We start from the raw sequence: 21,463 nt of genomic DNA, 5'->3' as shown, positions 1-21,463 counted from the left end.
TCTTTGTTACATTGTTATAGAACAGATGTTGCTGCCCACGGGCTAATTGGGGCCCACAGGACAATATTTTTTGACTACCATTTGACATCAAACGGTCGTGCCTAGACGTATTTTGTGATAGGAAATTGAAAAAATATCGAAATAATTTGAAAAATGAATTAATTGAAGGATAAATTTGGGGGGGGGGGGGGGGTAATAATGAAGTTAAAGTCATAGAAAAAAAATCAATTCTAAATGAAATAATTAAAAAAAAAATATAAAATTCATTAAAAAATTGTATTAATTGAAAAAAAAAGAATACAATTTTTTTTTAAAATAAGTGTGGGCCGTTTGTGTTGGGAATTTTCTTATATAAATTTCTTGTGACCTCGCATCTCTTCCCTATATGGCTCCCATTGACCGCAATAGATGTCCAATCCATTTTAACAGAAAGGCCCCTTCCACATGAAATTGTGTTTTAAATATCAATTTCCCTCTTTTGATAACAACCACATTACTCCGTGACTTAAACTGGCATTGAATGAATGAAGTTAATATTTTTTTAATAGCAATCCACTGTAGTTTCCAATGTCCCTGAAAGCTTTAGGGTGCAGAATCCAAAACTTTTGTTCCCCTATCACTTTAAGATTATTTTTCTCCACATCCTATGAACTTATGTTGTCACAAAATTCACCCAACTCGCCATATCCTTTGACAAAACAAATGCTGAATAAACTGTTCCTTTTATAAAAAAAAAAAAAAGTGTTTTCTATTAATTTCTATATATTCCCAACTAACCCGAAGTTGCACATGTACAGTATTACTAACAACTCACATTTGCATACTAGTCAAACTTGTTCAGAGAACCAAATATGTCTTTAAAAACTCTATGATGCAACCCCTGAAAATGAGTCTGATCTCACTGGATAATAATTCCACATTCAATGAACCAGTCTTACTTTTTATTTGTGTGTTAATACATATCTACAAAATATACCTTGTGCAAAACTATAAATATGATAGCAATATGTGGTTTTAGACAACAATCTACACACAAACTGCACTGCATGCAGGAATAGAATTCCCTTACATATTTAGTACGCTCTAATTCCAATTGATTTGACTCAAGCTGGTTGTAATGCTAAAGCCGCAAGCTTTTCAGGTGGTACGTACAAGCAAAAACAAGTGCCTTTTTGTCTCAGAATGCATTAATGTGTTGCCCAAGATGAAAAGTTTTCCAAAATGAAACTGTTAAAACACAGGCATACATTTGCAGGTAGTTACAATAGCAACTGAACTACAATATACACTACTCACAAAAAGTTAGGCGTATTGGCCTTTCGCGTGGATGTTTAAAATGGGCCTCAAATATACTACAATCATTATTACAGGTGAGCTGCTTGATATAAGCATTCAAAAGGTTGTGACAAGGTTAAATCAAATTCACCTGAAGACCAACGAATTTCCTTTTCATCCCAAAATTCCACTTGAAAGCCGAATATTCCTAACTTTCTGGAAGAAGTATGGTTGCTGCCATACTACTCCCCAAAAGTTAAAACATTTTGTTACATTGACAATGTTGTTTATATAGTACAAGCTCTATTGAAAAGCATGAACGTGAACACCAGCACCTCAAGTTCTGGACTACTAAGACTGTGTCTAAAATGGCCCGAGTGTTGCTCAATGTTTAGCACAAGAATACTTAGGTAAATTTAAGGCCACCTTCTAAGCTCACATCTACAGTAATGGTTCTAAGGACAACTTTTAAGTGCAATGGGCATTTCCGAAGCAAAATTCCAAATATCGCCATTGGGGGGAATAAAAACAAAAGCCACCGTTCCGTCCCTACTGATCAAGTACGCAATGTGTGCTTTAAACTGCCATCCGATCCCTTCCATTTTCAGCGCCGTCTTCTGCGCCTGTGATCAAAACCTTTTCCTCGCCGCGGCTTCTGCGCGCACCCGTTCACGCCTGCGAGCGGATGAACGGGAAAAGTAGCTTGAAGGTCAGGCGACGATGGCGAAGAAACCAGGGCTGCAGTGGGAGGGCTGTCGGAATGATGCGTGAGCTGGAGCTGATGTAGTTTTTGTTGTTGCTGTTGTACTATGTGCTGTGGTACTTCAAGCTGTTGCTGTAATTGTTGTTCAATATGTTGTTGCTGCTGCTGCTGCGAAAGCTGTGTTTGTTGCACACGTTGTTGCTGCTGATGCTGTGCCTCCAGCACTCCCAGCAGCCTCTGAAGCAGAACGTTGTTTTGCTGGAGACTGAGAGCCAATGCCTCTTGCGATGCCACTAGCGTTCTCATGTCCTGTCTGAAACAGTCTGCGAATTCCCGTAAACTTTTGTCTACCCGATTTCCCAGCTGAATAGCTGCCTCTCCCAGCCCTCGCAGTTCATCTTCGAGCCAGGAGCCGCGAGGCGGGGCTTCCAGAGGACCCTGTTGCGCGCCGAGCGACGGCTGAGGACTGCTGGGCTCCGGGCTGCCGTTGAGGAAGGGGGCGCTGTACAGCGGGGAGGGAGGCAGCCATCGTTCTGAAGTCGGAGGCGCTCCGATGCCCAGCCCTAAGCCGAGGCCAAGTTTGTCTTCCATGCTGTTGTCGTCGTCTCCGCAGTCAGGATCGCCGATGTCCCTCTCGTGCTCTGGATTGTCGTCATCTCTGTCCAATGCATCTTTCTCGGATCCATCTCCTCCAAAACCTTAAAACATGACATCAAATGTGTGTAATGCTCTGACATGTTACAATGTACTATAAAATATTGAAACCCCAAATCCAGTGTTGTTAATCTTACTGAAAAAAAGTAATTATAGTTACAAATTACTTCTCCTAAAAAGTAATTGCGTTAGCAACCCAGTAATTAGTTACTTGGCAAAGTATTTGGTGATAATTACTTTTTTTTTTTTTTTCCTCAAAAAAAACAAAATAAAAACAAAAAAAAACATTGGCCACACAATGGGAAGTTTTTTGTGAAGGTTTTTGGTACAATTGGCCCGAGCCCAATTCTTTACCCTAATTTACCCTTTACCCTGAATCAACTGTTAAAAGTTGTTAAAATTGCTCCCATTATTGCGTTAGTTCCCTTCTCTCTACTTTCGACAAATGAAAGTTTTAAAACTGTTTCATCATTTAAAGATAGATTCAAGTCAAGATTTTGCCGATTTAGAAGTATTTTAGATTAAAAGTTACTTAGGTTCGCTAGGAAGGTTCTCTACAACAGAGCCGTCCTAAAAAGTCTACTGCTTTAAGATGGCGGCTGTCTACTAACTCATTTACTGCCATGTCTGTCATTTTGCATCTAGTTATATCTATGTACAGTACATGTGATATCTACCATGTCTACCATATCTACCATAACATACGGGCGTAGTTTGTAGGCTATCGGCTACAACATGTATTATTGGAGCTACCTAGCATCGCGTTTGCTCGGCGTCACAACTTTCTTGCCTCCTCCCTACTCCTGCTCTGTCGTCTCGGTGAGTCCGTCTCCCTCAGACTTTTCGACCAATATAGTAACGCATAGTAACGCATGCCTTTCCGTCCTCAGTAACGATAACTGCGTTGCCAAGATGAGAAAAGTAATTAGATTACCCACTACTGAAAAAAATAACGCCGTTAGTAACGCCGTTATATTGTAACGCCGTTATTAACAACACTGCCCAAATCTGATGAAAACAAATGATTATTTGTGCTAGGCGATATGACCTAAAACGCTAGTAAATTATCTAATCTACCATGTGTGTTCCTTTAAGGCAAGGGTCAGCAACATGCGGCTCTTTGAGCTCAGTTTTATATTAAATAAATGAGTATTTGATATTATCTTCACTTTAGTAGGCAGACAAAGTCAGGCTCAATGTTTTCTGTGTTTGTTAACGGAACACTCACGCAGGTCTTGCCGTTCACAGGCGACAAGACTTGCTGATACGCCTTCTGAGTGACATGACTTAACATAGTTGGTGAATTCATGACTTGCATGTTCTGTGAATAAAAATGTGTAAAAAGTGACCTTTTATATGTTTACTAAAATGAGGCATAACTCCTTTAAAGTAAAATATGGACTGAAGAATGAAAGTGAATATATATTAGAGCTGAAACGAATACTCAAGTAACTCGAGTTTAAAAACTGATCAGAGTAATTTTATCCACCTCGAGGAATCGTTTAATTTTGCCAGCTCTAAGCATCACGTTTTGCCCGGTCTACTTTTAATGCGGTACAACGCGCTGATGTCATGTGCGCAGAGGAACAAGCGATAAAAAAAATATAAAACACCTTTCTGCAGCCGACAACCGCTACAAACTATGCCGTCGTTGCTTAAAAACTAGCCCGCATGATGAGATGGTAGCAGGTAGCATGTGATGAGTCTCATAGATATCACATGTATGTTGAACTAGATGCGAAATGACAGTCACCGATGTAAGTAAACAACCGCCATCTTAAAGCAGTACACTTCTCAGCGCTAATAAGATTAACGTTACTAGCCACGTTTACATGCTGACTTTTATTCATACCGATTCAAATCATTCCGAATGGAAATTTCACATCAGCTGTTTACATGTCACTTCATCTATTCCAATCCAGCGTTTACATGTGTCTGCCTTTATTCCGAAAGGACGTTTGACAACTGCCGTCTGACATGCGCAGATGAATCAAAACAAAGCGTCACGTTGCAAAACATGGAGATCGATCGTCAGATCAGCTGCTGTTTTAACTGTTCGAGTGGAAACAAAACTTCAGAATGACACGCCGTTCATTTAAAAAGTTGTGTGGGTGCGCTGTGCGTGTGCTTGGAAGCCATGTTGCAAGTGACATTACTTACGTCACAAAGTGACGTCACCACGTCAGTACGGAGCATGTGCAGAAAGAACGCAACCAGACACCATTCCGCTTCCCTGTTTACATGATATAATTTTACTTCTAATCGGTTTGGGAAAAGGAATATTCCACCCCTGTGAATCGGAATGAAATTTCATTCGGTTTGGGCCTGTTCATTCCGAATGAGGTGTTTATATGGAACACATTTATTCGGTTTGAACAAATATTCCGATTGTAATTGGAATATTTGGCTTCATGTAAACGTGGCAAGTGTCACTCGCTCACATACGTAACGTTAGCCCTGCGGACTGTTAGGTTTCTATACAGACCACTGTCGATGCGTGGCTAACGTGTCTTACATACAGGCTTTATTTAATCTATGAAACATAGCGCTGTAGAGTGATGAAGGTGAAAAATGAAAGTAAGATAACTGTCAATTTTAGCTGAGTAGTCATTGCTGGATAAAACACCAAGTAGCACTGGCCCCTAATGTGCTCCAATACAGCAGGTATCATACTGTAACGTTGACAAAGAGTCACCCGCTTCGTTAGGTTGCAATTATTCTTTTTTTGGGAACTTGTGGAACGACAACAACAACAGGAAGGCATGTCTCTCGGTCTCCCGCACCTCCCTCGACCTCGCACGTCACGCGGTGCCTTCAGGAACGCATGCAAATATCCCCGCCATATTATAACCTGATATGTTAAAATACATTTATTTTGAACACTGCAAAAACTCAAAATCCTATCAGGACTTACAGTTTAACTTAAAACTTAACTAGAACTTAAAAATGGCTTGACACAAATGGAAATTCAATTGAAACACATGGGGGAAAACACCTAACTTTTAAGTGATGTGTGTTATCAAGCGTAATGGCATTTTTAGGTAAGAAATATATATATATATTTTTTTTTTATAAGATCTTAAAGTTTTTGGAGTGAAAGCAGTGAATTTGTCTTTTTTTTTTTTCATTCTAGTCACATCTGAGAGGCTATTGTTGGCTGTTTTCAACAATGTACATCGAAAATAAAGACAATGATTGACTGAAAATGGTTCAATATTAGATGAAATGTCTTTTTCTCATGTATATTTATAATTGCTCTTTACCTAAAAAATGTTTTATCTGATTACTCGATTAATCGATAGGATTTTCAGTCGATTACTAAAATATTCGATAGCTGCAGCCCTTATATACATACACACACACACACACACATACAGTGCCTTGCAAAAGTATTCGGCCCCCTTGAACCTTGCAACCTTTCGCCACATTTCAGGCTTCAAACATAAAGATATAAAATTTTAATTTTTTGTCAAGAATCAACAACAAGTGGGACACAATCATGAAGTGGAACAAAATTTATTGGATAATTTAAACTTTTTTAACAAATAAAAAACTGAAAAGTGGGGCGTGCAATATTATTCGGCCCCCTTGCGTTAATACTTTGTAGCGCCACCTTTTGCTCCAATTACAGCTGCAAGTCGCTTGGGGTATGTTTCTATCAGTTTTGCACATCGAGAGACTGACATTCTTGCCCATTCTTCCTTGCAAAACAGCTCGAGCTCAGTGAGGTTGGATGGAGAGTGTTTGTGAACAGCAGTCTTCAGCTCTTTCCACAGATTCTCGATTGGATTCAGGTCTGGACTTTGACTTGGCCATTCTAACACCTGGATACAGTTATTTTTGAACCATTCCATTGTAGATTTGGCTTTATGTTTTGGATCATTGTCCTGTTGGAAGATAAATCTCCGTCCCAGTCTCAGGTCTTGTGCAGATACCAACAGGTTTTCTTCCAGAATGTTCCTGTATTTGGCTGCATCCATCTTCCCGTCAATTTTAACCATCTTCCCTGTCCTTGCTGAAGAAAAGCAGGCCCAAACCATGATGCTGCCACCACCATGTTTAACAGTGGGGATGGAGTGTTCAGGGTGATGAGCTGTGTTGCTTTTACGCCAAACATATCGTTTTGCATTGTGGCCAAAAAGTTCAATTTTGGTTTCATCTGACCAGAGCACCTTCTTCCACGTTTGGTTTGTCTCCCAGATGGCTTGTGGCAAACTTTAAACGAGACTTTTTATGGATATCTTTGAGAAATGGCTTTCTTCTTGCCACTCTTCCATAAAGGGCAGATTTGTGCAGTGTACGACTGATTGTTGTCCTATGGACAGACTCTCCCACCTCAGCTGTAGATCTCTGCAGTTCATCCAGAGTGATCATGGGCCTCTTGGCTGCATCTCTGATCAGTTTTCTCCTTGTTTGAGAAGAAAGTTTGGAAGGACGGCCGGGTCTTGGTAGATTTGCAGTGGTCTGATGCTCCTTCCATTTCAATATGATGGCTTGCACAGTGCTCCTTGAGATGTTTAAAGCTTGGGAAATCTTTTTGTATCCAAATCCGGCTTTAAACTTCTCCACAACAGTATCTCGGACCTGCCTGGTGTGTTCCTTGGTTTTCATAATGCTCTCTGCACTTTAAACAGAACCCTGAGACTATCACAGAGCAGGTGCATTTATACGGAGACTTGATTACACACAGGCGGATTCTATTTATCATCATCGGTCATTTAGGACAACATTGGATCATTCAGAGATCCTCACTGAACTTCTGGAGTGAGTTTGCTGCACTGAAAGTAAAGGGCCGAATAATATTGCACGCCCCACTTCTCAGTTTTTTATTTGTTAAAATTTTTTTAATTATCCAATAAATGTTGTTCCACTTCACGATTGTGTCCCACTTGTTGTTGATTCTTGACAAAAAAAATTAAATTTCATATCTTTATGTTTGAAGCCTGAAATGTGGCGAAAGGTTGCAAGATTCAAGGGGGCCGAATACTTTTGCAAGGCACTGTATGTATTTATCCATATATAGTCAAGCAGACACAATCATTAAAGAGATCCTAAATTCTTAAGACAAATAATTCTTAAAAGATACATGTTAGTATGAGTTATAATAATTTGATATTAAAACCCCTCTTAATGTTTTTGTTTTAATTTTGTAAAATTATTTTAAGTGATAGGTCGCCATTCTTGCTACGCCGCAGTGCGTGACGTCACTGGTCCCGTTGCCGAAATTCCAGCGCGTCACTCGTTAGCTTTCCCAAAATGTCGTCAGTTCTACCCTTCCTATTTGAACCAGATCTGAAAAGTGAAGAGCAGGACACCACTGTCGGTCGTTCACAAGACGAGCTTCAGGGGAAAATGAGTGCAGCAAATACCTGATAAGACAAAAGTTGGGCAAAACTGGTGATGCGAGAGAGTCCTGTTGGGAACTCCGGTTGGGAGCGAGAGTTCATGCTGTTGGGATTCGGGAACTCCGGTTTTATTAGCAGATATTCAAGGTAAGCATATTGCGTTTTCAAACTCATCTCAATATTATGTAGATTGTTAGCATCCAGAGATGTCGTGTGCTTTACATACAGTACAGGCCAAAGAGCACACCTTGTGTAATCCAGGTCTTGTACATTGTAATACGTGGTAGCTAGGATACGTGGATAAAAGTACCAGAAAGGGGAGAAGCTTCCACTTATGCACATTTATTCACAAAAAATATTATTTCCACCTTGACCACTCTTCACTCGGGAGCTCAGCAGTACGCAGACACGCATTCCCTGACGAACTCCAACATTGTTGGAAGGTCCACGTCAGAGTCACTGTCGTCACTGTAGCGCGCCATAGTGCTTTAATTATTTAGCATGATTTGGGGAAAACTCCCACGAAGAATAGTCAGCAAAAAGGATAGCAATACTAATCAAAATCAGCGTTTTTTACTCACTCGAAGATCCAGGAATTAGACCGATCCAATGGCAATATCGCAGCTGCGATCAGGCCGTCGATTCCACAAAATAGACTGATCCGAAAAGCCGCTGTGGGACCGACGAATAAAAAAAATGGACTGATCCAAAACCATTATTGCAGACGCGATGGGACCGTCGGATCCAGAAAATAAGACAGATCCCTTGCTTGACTGAGGATCCAGGAAAAATGTTCGGGCACCAGTTGTAACGCCTGGTGGGTAGGATACGTGCATACAGGGACCAAAAAGGGGGAGAAGCTTCCACTTATGCACATTTATTCACTAAAAATAATAATTCCACCTTGACCACTCACTTCACTCCCCTTGTTTCAATTTGACTGGAAATTGTATCCAAAAGCAGCACATTGTGGCATTTTACTTCGCGAGTTTAGGCAGCAATAAGCAATTGTTGAACACTACACATTTGGAAAGGTACCAATTACGTCATCACTGCGAGCCCGCAATCCATGGCGCCAACTAACGGTCAAAATATGGACTAAATATTATAGAAAATTGCCATTGATTTAACATTTTATGTGTTTCTAACAACATATTTTAGTACAAGAAAACAATTGTGGTTTATTGGAGCCTACATGTATTTAAGTTAGAGGATCACTTTAAAGTGTAAATATGTGCGTGCGGCTCCCGGTGTTTTTTTTTTTTTTTTTTTTGTGGAAACGTGGTCAAAATGGCTCTTTTGAGTGCTAAAGGTTGGCGACCCTTGCTTTAAGGTATGTCAATTTCGTCGGTTTTCAATACACAAGAATACACTGTATTCAACGTTTTAATAAATGAGTAATAGCCAACAGATGTCCCTACACCAGATTCAGATTCAGATAACCATTGGTGTGATAAATCACCACACAAGCATATATTGCATAAATCAAGCTAATGGCTTACTCATTGGCAGCCATCGATGGTGCTAGACATCCCATCCATTTTAACTAAGGATGCTAGCAGTGAATTATAAAATCAATTTGAACTTCATTGGATTAATGCCAGCCCTCCCATTTCAAATGGATTTGACATTTATCTGTGTCAAAAGTAGGGAATGAGTTGGTAAGGTGCTTAACACACATAACCAGCACTATTTATTAACAAAGAATCAGCACCTCACAAATAAAATACTATCATTATTGCCTTTTGTCCTTTTTTTAATCAAATAATTTAAATTATACTACGTTTTAGCATGTCGTTAGTTATCATGAAATAAAAAAGGGCAAATAATCAAACATTTTTATACATCGCCCAGCACTAATTGTAATATAGTTTACCTGTGTCCGACTCAGGGAAGCACGTGAAAGTAGGCTTTGGCCTAGCACTTTGCTTTTGCCTCCCATGTTGAAGCCTGGGACTGGACTGGGAAGATTGTCCCAGAGTTGAGGCTCTGCTAGAGGGCAGAGACCAGCTTCGGTGACGGGCGTCGGCGAGCCGGCCGCCGTTTCGTCTCTTTAGGTCATCCCAACGCTTTTTGACCTCTCGAAGCGTACGAGGGACTCTGGACACGGCGTTGACCCTCTCGAGGATTCCGGCCCATATGCGTTCCCGCTCACGCCGGCGGAGCCTCCCCGCCGGCCCGAAAAGCTCTCCTTCACATCGCGTCACTTCGGACACCAACACCTCTAGCTCTGCGCCGCTGAAGCGACTTTTTCTTTTGCCAGCACTGTTGGCAGCCAGTGCAGCTGACATAGCTCTGTCTGTCGGGGGCACAACGGAAACACAAACACACGAGAAAATTAGTCAAGTTAGGATGAGCAGTTCATCAATTATATTGACTAATTACAATGATATACCAACAAACTGCTCATTCAGCTAACATGTAGCCAATACAATTAGGGCTGCAGCTAACGATTATTTTAGTAGTTGATTAATCGAACTGATTAGTTCGAATAATTGAGTAATCGGATAAGGAACATAAAAAATTCATGAGCTGAGCCTCAAACGGTATTAAAAAAATAAATAAATGAGGATCTAAGAAGGACCAAAGGACAATTGGCTAACTTGCATAGCAAAGGTCTACTAGCTTAAATCCTGTTTTTTTTTTTTTTTTTTTTTTTAACAATGCTTTTAACAAAAGGTTTAAACACATATTCTCACAAAAATGGCTGAAAATACCTTTAAAATAAATTATGAATGCATCAGATAAAACTCACACAAAAACTTGGCTTATGTTGGTCTTAACAAGGAGCAGCAAGATTCAGCCATGTGAAATGAGTTGTCATATTCACTCTTGCCACTAGAGGGCTTTGTATCTACCCAAATCAATAAAAAAATGCAAACACTTTCAAAACTATGACAACGCCACTTTAATGGCGCACTGCACGCATGCTATTTTTAGACCGTGACGTCGCATCGTAAAGCAGAAGTAAAGTAGATGTGGGACATTATAGATCTGCCCTCGCATAGAAGGAATGGAAAATCTGCTACTTTTCTCCAGTAATCTTTCAAAAACGAGCATGCTGATCACACATTGCTTTTTTGGAACTTGTAGAAATGACTAGACATTACGACATATGAAGGATGTTTTCTTCATACGTTTCCCGAAACTAAAAACTCGGTGGAGAAAATGAAGACTGACTCTAATTGCGCGGACTTTTAACGCCAGCTCGGCAGTAAACATTTTGTAGGGTTGGCACTGTCTTTCAGAGGACAAAGAGGTAAGCCATTTTGATATTTTTAACCTTTTTTTTTTTTGGGCGTAACGTGCCGGGTGCTGCTTCTGTCTGACAATGAATGACCTGAAAAGAATTAAAATGGTACCTGACTGCCACTGTTACATTTTCTGATGTAAAAAAAACAACTTTAGTAAGGGGGAAGTGTAAGTAAGTTATAGAATTAAGATTTGTTAACAATGAAAAAATTAAAAGTGTTCGTTGGCCGTCACCGAGTAGCATTTGGGATCGCTACACAAAACTATCTAAATTCCCTCCAAGAACGGTCAGAGACGTCAGACAACCAGAGGATATAATATGTAAGAAAGACAGGGCTTGTGGTAAAGGATAGCTTGTTGAAACAGGAGAATGTCATTGTCAGTCGCGTCGATAAAAAAGCTAAGGCTATGCTTAAGTCGGCTCGGTTTTTTTTCCGTCTTTTTCAGCTTTCGACACTCAAGCCATCTCTTTAACTGAACATTTTTATGTTCTTCCACATCTTTACCAGTGAATTTGGCACCAGGGACATCATTTTCGGAGAGAATTGGTAGGTTAAGCTCTGTAAACATCTCCTTCGTACACGATTTCCATATATTTCCCATTAGGGACAACGGTGGCTTGTCCCCACTTAGCAACAGTAGCTAATGTCATGAATATTAATGAGCGGAAGTGACGTGTTGCTTGCAGTACACCATTAAACGAATACTCGAAGGAGCAAAATTTAATTATAATCTTTTTTCTAATCGATTACTAAATACAATTATATTTTCTTGAAGGAGACATGAAAACTTTGTGGGGGCATGGATTGGGATTGCCTACTCACCCGTTCAGTTTGTTCAATAGTTCAAAAAAATGAAGTGTTTTCTTCCCATCTCAGAAAATGTCTGGTCACGAACCTGAGACGATTACCTCACGGTTTTGTAACAAAGCGGGTAATTTAGGTGGTAGTAACTCCAATACCGTATTTGACCGCCCAATGACACAGTGAACTAATTCAAAGTAACTCTCAAGCAATTGCCAGATTTTAGTTTTCCTTGTACAATCCACAAGTTGAGCAGCGAGCGATGTCTTACTTTGTTCGATGGACAAGAGGTCGTCTGAGGACATGCCGGGCGCCATGAGCTTGGGGTGCACCACTACCACGTTGAAAGGCAGCCCTCCACGCGGTCCACTGCTTTGGTCACAGCTGCCCTCTGAGTCGTCATCATCCCTGGGGAAGCCGTTTTCAGAAGCTCCCCCTGCGGAGTGTCCTTCAGGAGACTCCACTTTGATGTGCATGGGAGGTGATTGCTCATACAGCAGCCCCCCGTCCTCGCAGTACTCCGTCATGGGTTGTGGACCGGTTTTAGCGTAGAACTGACTGGCCGGCCAATTCTAGTGTTGACGGGTGTCGCCCCATTAACGCCGGATCAGTGTATCGCTGTAGATACTGGCATTATTATCTCCCTACAATAGAGTGGTCAAGGGTAGCTAGCGCTCACCTATATTTACAACACAAATTTGGATATTTGTTCCATGGAATTATATACATTTTCCCCCAACAATCTATTCAATTTTAGATGTTTTGTTTTGTGCAATTAATTAATTTCAGCATCAGTGTGCTGCCAATATAATCCACCTTCAGAATCAGTTGAGGTGGTCCATTTTACAGGTATTTCATTGGCAATACAGTTTCTTTAACAAATCGGTTTCATTCGCCCTTGCAGAACACTTTGGAATTATCTGATTGGTTGGTCAAAGCAAAGCCAAGCCTGTAGTGATTGGCTGATATTGACAGTCAGTAATTAGTTTCCACAAGTTAGTTTGATTTGTAAAAATATTGCGTTTTTGTTATATCAATACTTCAAAAATAATTCTACACAAAATCATGTGGTCATGTGCAGTTGTATTACGTTTCCAAATAATATTGGAAGTTCCGGCCAGCTTTGGGGCTAGCTGTAGTAGCTGTACAAATATAATTCATTATTTAAGACTTTCACAAGTTCAGTTTGGTTGCATCAACCTGTAAAAATGTATCGCGCTGTGCCTTTGCATCTACACTATGCGAAAACCAATGATCCATCATATACAACCTAAAAGGATTAAAACACCCTGTACCTGCTTTTAGATAAATGAAATTACAAACCGACCACAACATTTGGGGAAAAAATTCCTGAGCGCAGAATCTAAATGAGTAAAACTCCTGAGCTAACTAAATGTCATGATCATCTGACCGCCCAGGTGATTTGACAAGAGATGGATCGTCCCAGCCAGAAGATCTTCTCCGCCGCTGAAAGGCAACAAACAGACGTGACACGTTTAACAAACGCGCCACTTCTAAAGACACGTGTTCATAATGGGCCGTGTTGTTGGTTCCGTCGATGTGCAATTCGAACCACAACGTATTCGAATACATTGGCACGGTGACGAGAGCCCAGAAGAGCTAGCCGCCAGCTAGCTAACACACGTTTTGTCCAAAATACAAATTATTGGACGTGTCACAAAGAGTGAGCCTGATATTACGCCTGTAAATGTAATAAAGTGTCGTTACTCATACCTCATAACGGCACCGAGGTTGAAGAAAAGAGGGCGAGGGAGACAAAACACAATCGAAGCAGCTGTTAGCTCCGCTGATGGTACGACACACACACACCGGAGACGGTCGCTTTCTGATGAGGTCACGGAGGAGAGGCGCGCCAATCGCTAGCATAAATATCGTAAATATGCGGCTAGATGTCTAAAGGTAGAGTTTTTTGTTATTATTTTTTAGGGCTGTCAAACGATTAAAATTTTTTATCGAGTTAATCACAGCTTAAAAATTCATAAATCGTAATTAATCGCAATTCAAACATCTACAAAATATGCCATATTTTTATGTAAATTATTGTTTGAATGGAACGATCAGACACAAGACGGATATATACATTCAACATGCTGTACATAAGTACTGTATTTGTTTATTATAACAATAACTCAAAAAGATGGCAATAACATTATTAACATTTTGTTAAAGCTGTTCTGTTGAAGATAAATGTTAGTACAAGTTATGGAAATTTTATATCAAAACCCCTCTTAATGTTTTCGTTTAATAACATTTGTAAAATTTTCAAACAAAAAATAAACTAGTAGCTCGCCATTGTTGATGTCAATAATTACACAATGCTCATGGTGCTGAAACCCATAAACTCTGTCGCACCCAAGCGCCAGCAGAGGGCGACAAACACCAAAAAACACAAGTAACAAATAGACATGACACTGTGCTGTCATTTTAATTTGTTTGAGCGGGGCATGTGCATTAATGCGCCAAATATTTTAACGTGATTAATTTAAAAAATTAATTACCGCCCGTTAACGCGATAATTTTGACAGCCCTATTATTTTTTACTAACAACCAACAAACATTACAACATAAGTGCATGGTACGATATTAAACAACTTTAAAAGTAACAGACAAGCCTACACAATAATAATGAACACAATATCAGAAATTACAATCACATATAATTGAAAAATTAAAAAGAGAAATAGAGGAAAGAAAAAAAAGATATATAAAATAAATTATAGTAAAAGAAAAAATTCTAGGGTCTACTATAGGGGTGTGACAAAAAAAAAAACGAAATGGTGATATATTGTGATACTTTGCATCCCAAAAGGTTATCGATATGCTCCTGTGAAGAATCGAACACCATCAAGTTGCTACCAAAATCTTCCACCATAATAGTCTCAGTTAACTCTAAGGCTGCCCTTGACGGTGCTTGACGCCAAGTCCAACATCAAAGAAAGCAGTCTGAAATATCAACAAATCTTAGCTGCCTCTTACATTCCTAACCATAAAAAGTTCTGCAAATTAAATTCTGCAGCAGGATGGTGCTCGCATCGCATACTTCAATCTCTACCTCAAAGTTCCTCAAGCCGAAGAAGATCAAGCTCCTCTAGGATTGGCCAGCCCAGTCACCAGACATGAACATCATTTGAGCATGTCTGGGGGACGATGAAAGAGGAAGCATGGAAGACGAAACCCAAGAATGTTGATGAACTCTGGGAGGCATGCAAGACTGCTTTCTTTGATGTTCCTGATGACTTCATCAATAAATGGTATGAATCCTTGCCGAACCGCATGGATGCAGTCCTTCAAGCCCATGGAAGTCATACAAAATATTAAATTTGGATCTCACAGCACCACTACTTAATTCGCTAATGTTATGTAACATATTTTTGTATTTGAAGTACATTTTTTGTTCAATTTTCACACTACTTTCTGTAGGCGACAAAACTTTTGTCTTGCCAAAATTTGACCTTTATGTCTTCTTCATTAAATGATCAATCTTTTTTCAGTGAAACAAGTATATTTATGTACATTCAACATCATTTGGGAGGGTCTTAGCTTTCATATGAGCCATTTCTGAAACCAATTGAATAATTACCGTAAAAGTGAGGTTATTAGCAATTGTTTCGACAAAATGGATAAGTGACAAGACTTTTGTCAGGGACTGTAGATATACGAATAAAAATGTATCTATTGTCGTATTTAGATAGAAAGGAATATTGATACATATATCACCATTTTATATGGTTATTGTAATTACATGGGTTAAACCTGAACAAAACAATAGGTCATGTCACCTATTTACAGAGATATTTTTCCCTTTCTAAGATGGGAAGCTGAATAATATAAAAACGAACCTGCCTCCCCCCTTATCTTTGGATAAATACATACAGTATATATGTATATTCATATGTGCTTTTTCGTGACTTGTGCCCGTGCATATGAACGGAATTAGTTCATTTTATATATAGAAAGGACTTTAACTTTAATTCCCCGCAAACCACTCTTGCAGTCAAGAAAATCAAACAATTCATTTAACAAGGAAAAGGCTGATTAGGACCTGCTTGTTGTATTGCGACCCACATTTGATTATTATTAGCATGTCGGCTATAGTCCACTGAGAGAATATTTGCCCCCTTTCTGAGATTTAAAAAAAAAAAAAATACAAATTCATCACTTTTAAATTTTGGATCATTGAGCCAGTTCTAAAGTCACCATGACAAACCAATAACTGAAAATGAAGCTTATCATTCTAGGACCATAGCAAGTGAAAATATCTCACTTGGTCATGCTGGTACACTTCCCAGGTGGGCTAATGTTTAATCATTTTGCAATGTACTTGGGAAAAACCTTGAGAGTCTTAGATAAAGAGTAGATTGGGTATACGTTTGAATAGTATATAAACCCAACAATCATGTTCCTCCATTGGTCTGTCAATTGGCTCCGGAACACAGTCATGAAGTATTTAATTATCCTTGCCTTGTGTGCTGCAGCCTGTGAGTATGCATTCCTCTCATGTGGACAATGAAATACATATTTTTGTTCTGTTTTTCTATGTATAAAAATAATCATGACATTGCAGTTGCTGCTCCCATTGAGGATGAGGACGACAAGATTGTTGGTGGATATGAGTGCAGAAAGAACTCTGTGCCCTACCAGGTCTCTCTGAATGCCGGTTACCACTTCTGTGGAGGCTCCCTGATCTCCAGCACCTGGGTAGTGTCTGCTGCTCACTGCTACAAGTCGTAAGTGACCATATTTGTTACCATAACACGTTTGCAAGACTTTCTACATTACCTAACTATGGCGTGCTTCTGTGCAGTCGAATCCAGGTACGTCTTGGTGAGCACAACATCGCCATGAACGAGGGTACGGAGCAGTTCATCAACTCTGCCAGGGTTATCAAACATCCCAGATACAGCAGCCGCAACCTGGACAATGACATTATGCTCATCAAGCTGAGCAGGCCCGCCACCCTCAACAGCTACGTGCGTACAGTGTCCCTGCCTTCCAGCTGTGCTGGTACAGGCACCCGCTGTCTGGTCTCTGGATGGGGCAACATGAGCGGCTCTGGAAGTCAGTAAGAACTCAAAGCAACCGTTTGCTGCTTTAGCAACATTTGCTTATTGTCTTCTCCTCTACAGACAACTACCCTGATCGTCTGAGGTGCCTGGATCTCCCCATGCTGAGTGACAGCAGCTGCAGGAGCGCCTACCCTGGACAGATCACCTCCAACATGTTCTGCGCCGGATTCTTGGAGGGAGGCAAAGACTCCTGCCAGGTACGAGCAATCACATAACAGATTTTTCCAAGTATACCAAGTCTTTCTTGCTCACATATTGAACTTTTGCAACCTGTGCAGGGAGACTCTGGTGGTCCCGTGGTGTGCAACGGCCAGCTTCAGGGTGTTGTGTCCTGGGGTTACGGTTGCGCTATGAGGAACAAGCCTGGTGTCTATGCCAGGGTCTGCAACTACAACTCCTGGATTCGCAGCACCATGTCATCCAACTAAACAGACGGCTGCCAACGAGGACATAACATCAGTCCATGAATTAAATATACATTTTTACAGTACTGCAATATGTATTGTAAAATGACATAAGTTGTACACAATAAAGATTTTTCACAATTACTTAAACTTTGTCTTTTCAAGTGTTCATGTTTTGATAATTTTGCAAGTTAAGATAAGCCATCACATATATCAATACTATATTCAAATAAATGAGTTGCATAAGAGTTTTCCTGAGAATGTTTCGGGAGAAACTAAAGGAACACTTTCCCGTAACGTATTAAGCTGAAAAATAAAAGTCCTACAGACATTGCTACCAAATACCGTCTTAATGTGTTTTTTTTAATGTTCATTGACTTCTCATGAGCTGTTGCTCAGTACATTTTAAACAGTATTGTTATTACAGAATATCTGAGCCGTTTTAAAAATTAACATCACATTTTAGTTTCCATTTAATTTAAAGGACAATGAACATTAATGACACATATACAGTCATGGACAAAATTACTGGCACCCTTGAATTGTTTTCAGAAAATACACCAATTACAAATGTTTTCAGTATGAATGTGTTTATTTTTTGGATTTGCATTGGAAAAACACACAAAAAAAGCTGAAGAGAAAAGCCAAAATGTAGACAATTTTACACAGAACGCAAAAAATGGGCTGAACAAAATTGTTGGCACCCTCGACTCAATATTTGGTTGCACATCTTTTAGAAGAAATGACAGAAAGCAATCGCTTCCTATAACCATCAACAAATTTTGTGCACCTCTCAGATGGAATTTTGGACCACTCTTCTTTTGCGAACTGTTCCAGGTCTCTCAGATTTGAAGGGTGCCTTCTTGCAACAGCAATTTTGAGATCTCTCCATAGGTGTTCAAGAGGTGCCAGAGGTAGCAAAACAACCCCAAAACATCATTGAACATCAACCATGTTTGACTACAGGCACTGTGTTCTTTTCTTTGTAGGCCTCATTCCTTTTTCTGGCACTGGGTACCTTGTCAGTGTGCAAGGAGTCATGAAATCTGCAGACTATCAAAAAGTTTTGGGCCGGGTGTTCCACCAGGACAATGACCCAAAATATACCTCAAATAGCACCAAGAAAGGGTTGGAAACAAAGCACTGGAGAATTCTGAGGTGGCCTTCGATGAGTCAGGATCTAAATCCCATTGAACATAATGGAGAGGTTTCAAAATTGCTGTTGCAAGAAGACCCCCTTCCAATCTGAGAGACCTAGAACAGTTCACAGAAGAAGAGTGGTCCAGAATTCCATTGGAGAGGTGCCCGAAACTTGTTGATGGTTATTGGAAGCGATTGCTTTCTGTTATTTCTTCCTAAGGATGTGCAACCAAATATTGAGGTCAGGGTGCCAATTTTGTCCAGCCTATTTTTTTGAGTTTTGTCTAAAATTATATCAATTTTGGCTTTTTCTTTAGCTTTTTTTTGTTTTTACAACGCGCATCCAAGACATAAACAAATTCATACTTAAAATATTTGTAATGGCGTACCGCACGCAGGCTATTTTTAGACCATGACGTCGCATCGTAAAGCGGAAGTAAAGCCGAAGTGGGACATTATAGACCCGCCCTCGCATAGACCCAACGTAAAAAGTGCTACTTTTCTCCGGTAATCTTTCAAAAGCGAACATGCTGATCACGCATTGCTTTTTTGGAACTTGTAGAAACGACTCTAGACATTACGACACACGAAGGATGTTTTTTCATACGTTTCTGGAAAAAAATGTGAAGACCGAATCAACTTGCGCGGACTTTAACACCAGCTCGGCGAATCCATTCACGTTTCATATGCAGTAAACATTATGTTGGGTTGGCATGGTCTTTCAGAGGACAAAGAGGTAAGCCATTTTTATATTTTGAACTTATTTTTTTAGCGTAACGTTGTGCCGTACTGCTTCTGTCTGACAATGAATGACCTGAAAAGAATTACAATGGTATCTGACTGCCACTGTTACCGTTTCTGTTATATATATAAAAAAAAAAAAATAAAAAAAAAAACTTTAGTAAGGGGGAAGTGTAAATAAATTATAGGATTAAGATGTGTTATCAATGAAAAAATTAAAAGTGTTCGTTGGCTGTCACTGAGTAGCATTTGCGATCGCTACACAAAGCTAACTAAATTACCCCCAAGAACGGTAAGAGACGTAGGACAACCAGAGGATATATAAGAAAAACAGGGCTTATGGTAAAGGATAGCTTGTTGAAACAGGCGAATGTCATTGTCAGTCGCGTCGATAAAAAAGCTAAAGCTATGCTTAGGTCGGCTCGTTTTTTTCGTCTTTTTCAGCCTTCCACACTAATGCCATCTCTTTAACTGAACATTTTTATGTTCTTCCACATCTTTGCCAGTCAATTTGGCACCAGGCACATCATTTTCGGAGAGAATTGGTAGGTTTAGCGCTGTAAACATCTCCTTCGTACACGATTTCCATTCATTTCCTATTAGGGACAAACGGTGACTTGTCCGTACTTAGCAACAGTAGCTAATGTCATGAATATTAATGAGCGGAAGTGACGTGTTGCTTGCGGTACGCCATTGCATCAATTTCTTTGAGAAATGCTATATTTTCTGGAACATTTCAAGAGGTGCCAATAATTTTATCCATGACTGTATAACCTGTGTAAATATGCCAAAGCTAGCAAACATCTATCATACATTTAAAATGTGAAGAGAACCTGTTGGTAGTAGTTCATTATCAAACTACATATTCAGTAAAAATAAATTATATTGATTGTATTTATTGTTAGAAATTGACAACTTAATCATAAAGACTACAGAATATTGAAAGGGTCCATGAAAATAAGTTTCTTGGCGTTGTAATTGATGACAAGGTTAACTGGAAAGCTCATATAAAACATATACAAAGTAAATTAGCAAGAAGCATTTCGGTTCTGAATAAAGCAAAACACATTCTTGATAATAAATCACTCCACATTCTTTACTGCTCTTTAATCCTGCCATATTTACACTACTGTGCAGAGGTCTGGGGTAATACTTGTAAATGTACATTAAATTCACTATCCATTTTGCAAAAAAGAGCCAGAAGAATAATACATAATGCTGGTTATAGGGATCATACTAATATATTATTTTTAAAATCCAGAACTTTAAAACTCACGGACTTGGTTCATTTTCAAACAGCTCAGCTCACGTATAAGGTTATCCACCTGGCAATATACAGATGTTGTTTCCTAACAGAGAAGGTCATTACAGTTTGAGAGGGGAGCTGTACTTACAGCATCAGAGGGTACGGACTACATTAAAAAGTTTTTGTGTTTCTGTTCGTGGAGTAAGGCTGTGGAATAAGTTAGATGAGGGGCTCAAGCAATGTCCAAGCATGACCCAGTTTAGGAAGTGGTACAAACACATGGAGGAAGGGTTTTAATATAAGGGGGTTTTCACATATCTGTTATTGGCTGGTACTTTTTATTTCATTTTATTTTTATTTTGTCTTGCATCTTATGTATATAGTTGCATTATTTCTTTGTTGATATGAGGCCTAATTAAATAGGGCAGACTGATATTATTGAGGAATAGAAAAAGGGGGTAGGTTTTAATAAGCAAATGCTTCATCCTACTCCTTTTTGGACACAATGAATAAATTCTAAGATTTATTATTATAATTATTGTCTTTAATATTGTTGCTGTTATCTCAAGTATTACAATTGGTTTGTCTGATTTGTTTTGTTTATTTGTTTATTACTTTTATTTTAAAATAAAGCATTCTCATCCTCTACAAATGAAGATTTAATAAAGGTGCAATTAAATGAACAAATACGAGAATTATTGTCAGATTAGATATGTACAGTCCAATGAGCAAAACACTGAAAAACACTCAATTGAAAACTAAATTTTGCCTCCAAGCAACAGTCCTAAATGTAATAATTGCTGTGGAAAACTA

At 39.4% G+C, this 21,463-nt stretch overlaps 1 protein-coding gene and 1 long non-coding RNA gene across 2 annotated transcripts; both read right to left on the bottom strand.

The window, feature by feature from the left end:
- Positions 1-871: 871 nt before the first annotated feature.
- si:ch211-261d7.3 (myb-related transcription factor, partner of profilin) lies at positions 872-13,896 on the bottom strand. Its single transcript, XM_057833714.1, has 4 exons — positions 13,767-13,896; positions 12,304-13,499; positions 9,854-10,276; positions 872-2,676 (listed from the first exon to the last, which is right to left on the bottom strand). The coding sequence occupies exons 2-4, from the start codon at positions 12,557-12,559 to the stop codon at positions 1,880-1,882; spliced, it is 1,476 nt and encodes a 491-aa protein (XP_057689697.1). The 5' UTR covers positions 12,560-13,499; positions 13,767-13,896; the 3' UTR covers positions 872-1,879.
- A 2,278-nt stretch (positions 13,897-16,174) lies between these two features.
- Positions 16,175-18,001, bottom strand: LOC130914506 (uncharacterized). Its single transcript, XR_009062944.1, has 3 exons — positions 17,390-18,001; positions 16,833-17,309; positions 16,175-16,771 (listed from the first exon to the last, which is right to left on the bottom strand). It is a non-coding gene; the product is annotated as an uncharacterized LOC130914506 (long non-coding RNA).
- Positions 18,002-21,463: the final 3,462 nt, after the last annotated feature.

Source organism: Corythoichthys intestinalis, chromosome 4 (genome assembly GCF_030265065.1).
Source record: "Corythoichthys intestinalis isolate RoL2023-P3 chromosome 4, ASM3026506v1, whole genome shotgun sequence".
Lineage (NCBI taxonomy): Eukaryota > Metazoa > Chordata > Actinopteri > Syngnathiformes > Syngnathidae > Corythoichthys > Corythoichthys intestinalis.
This window is presented reverse-complemented; position numbering and strand designations above follow the sequence as displayed.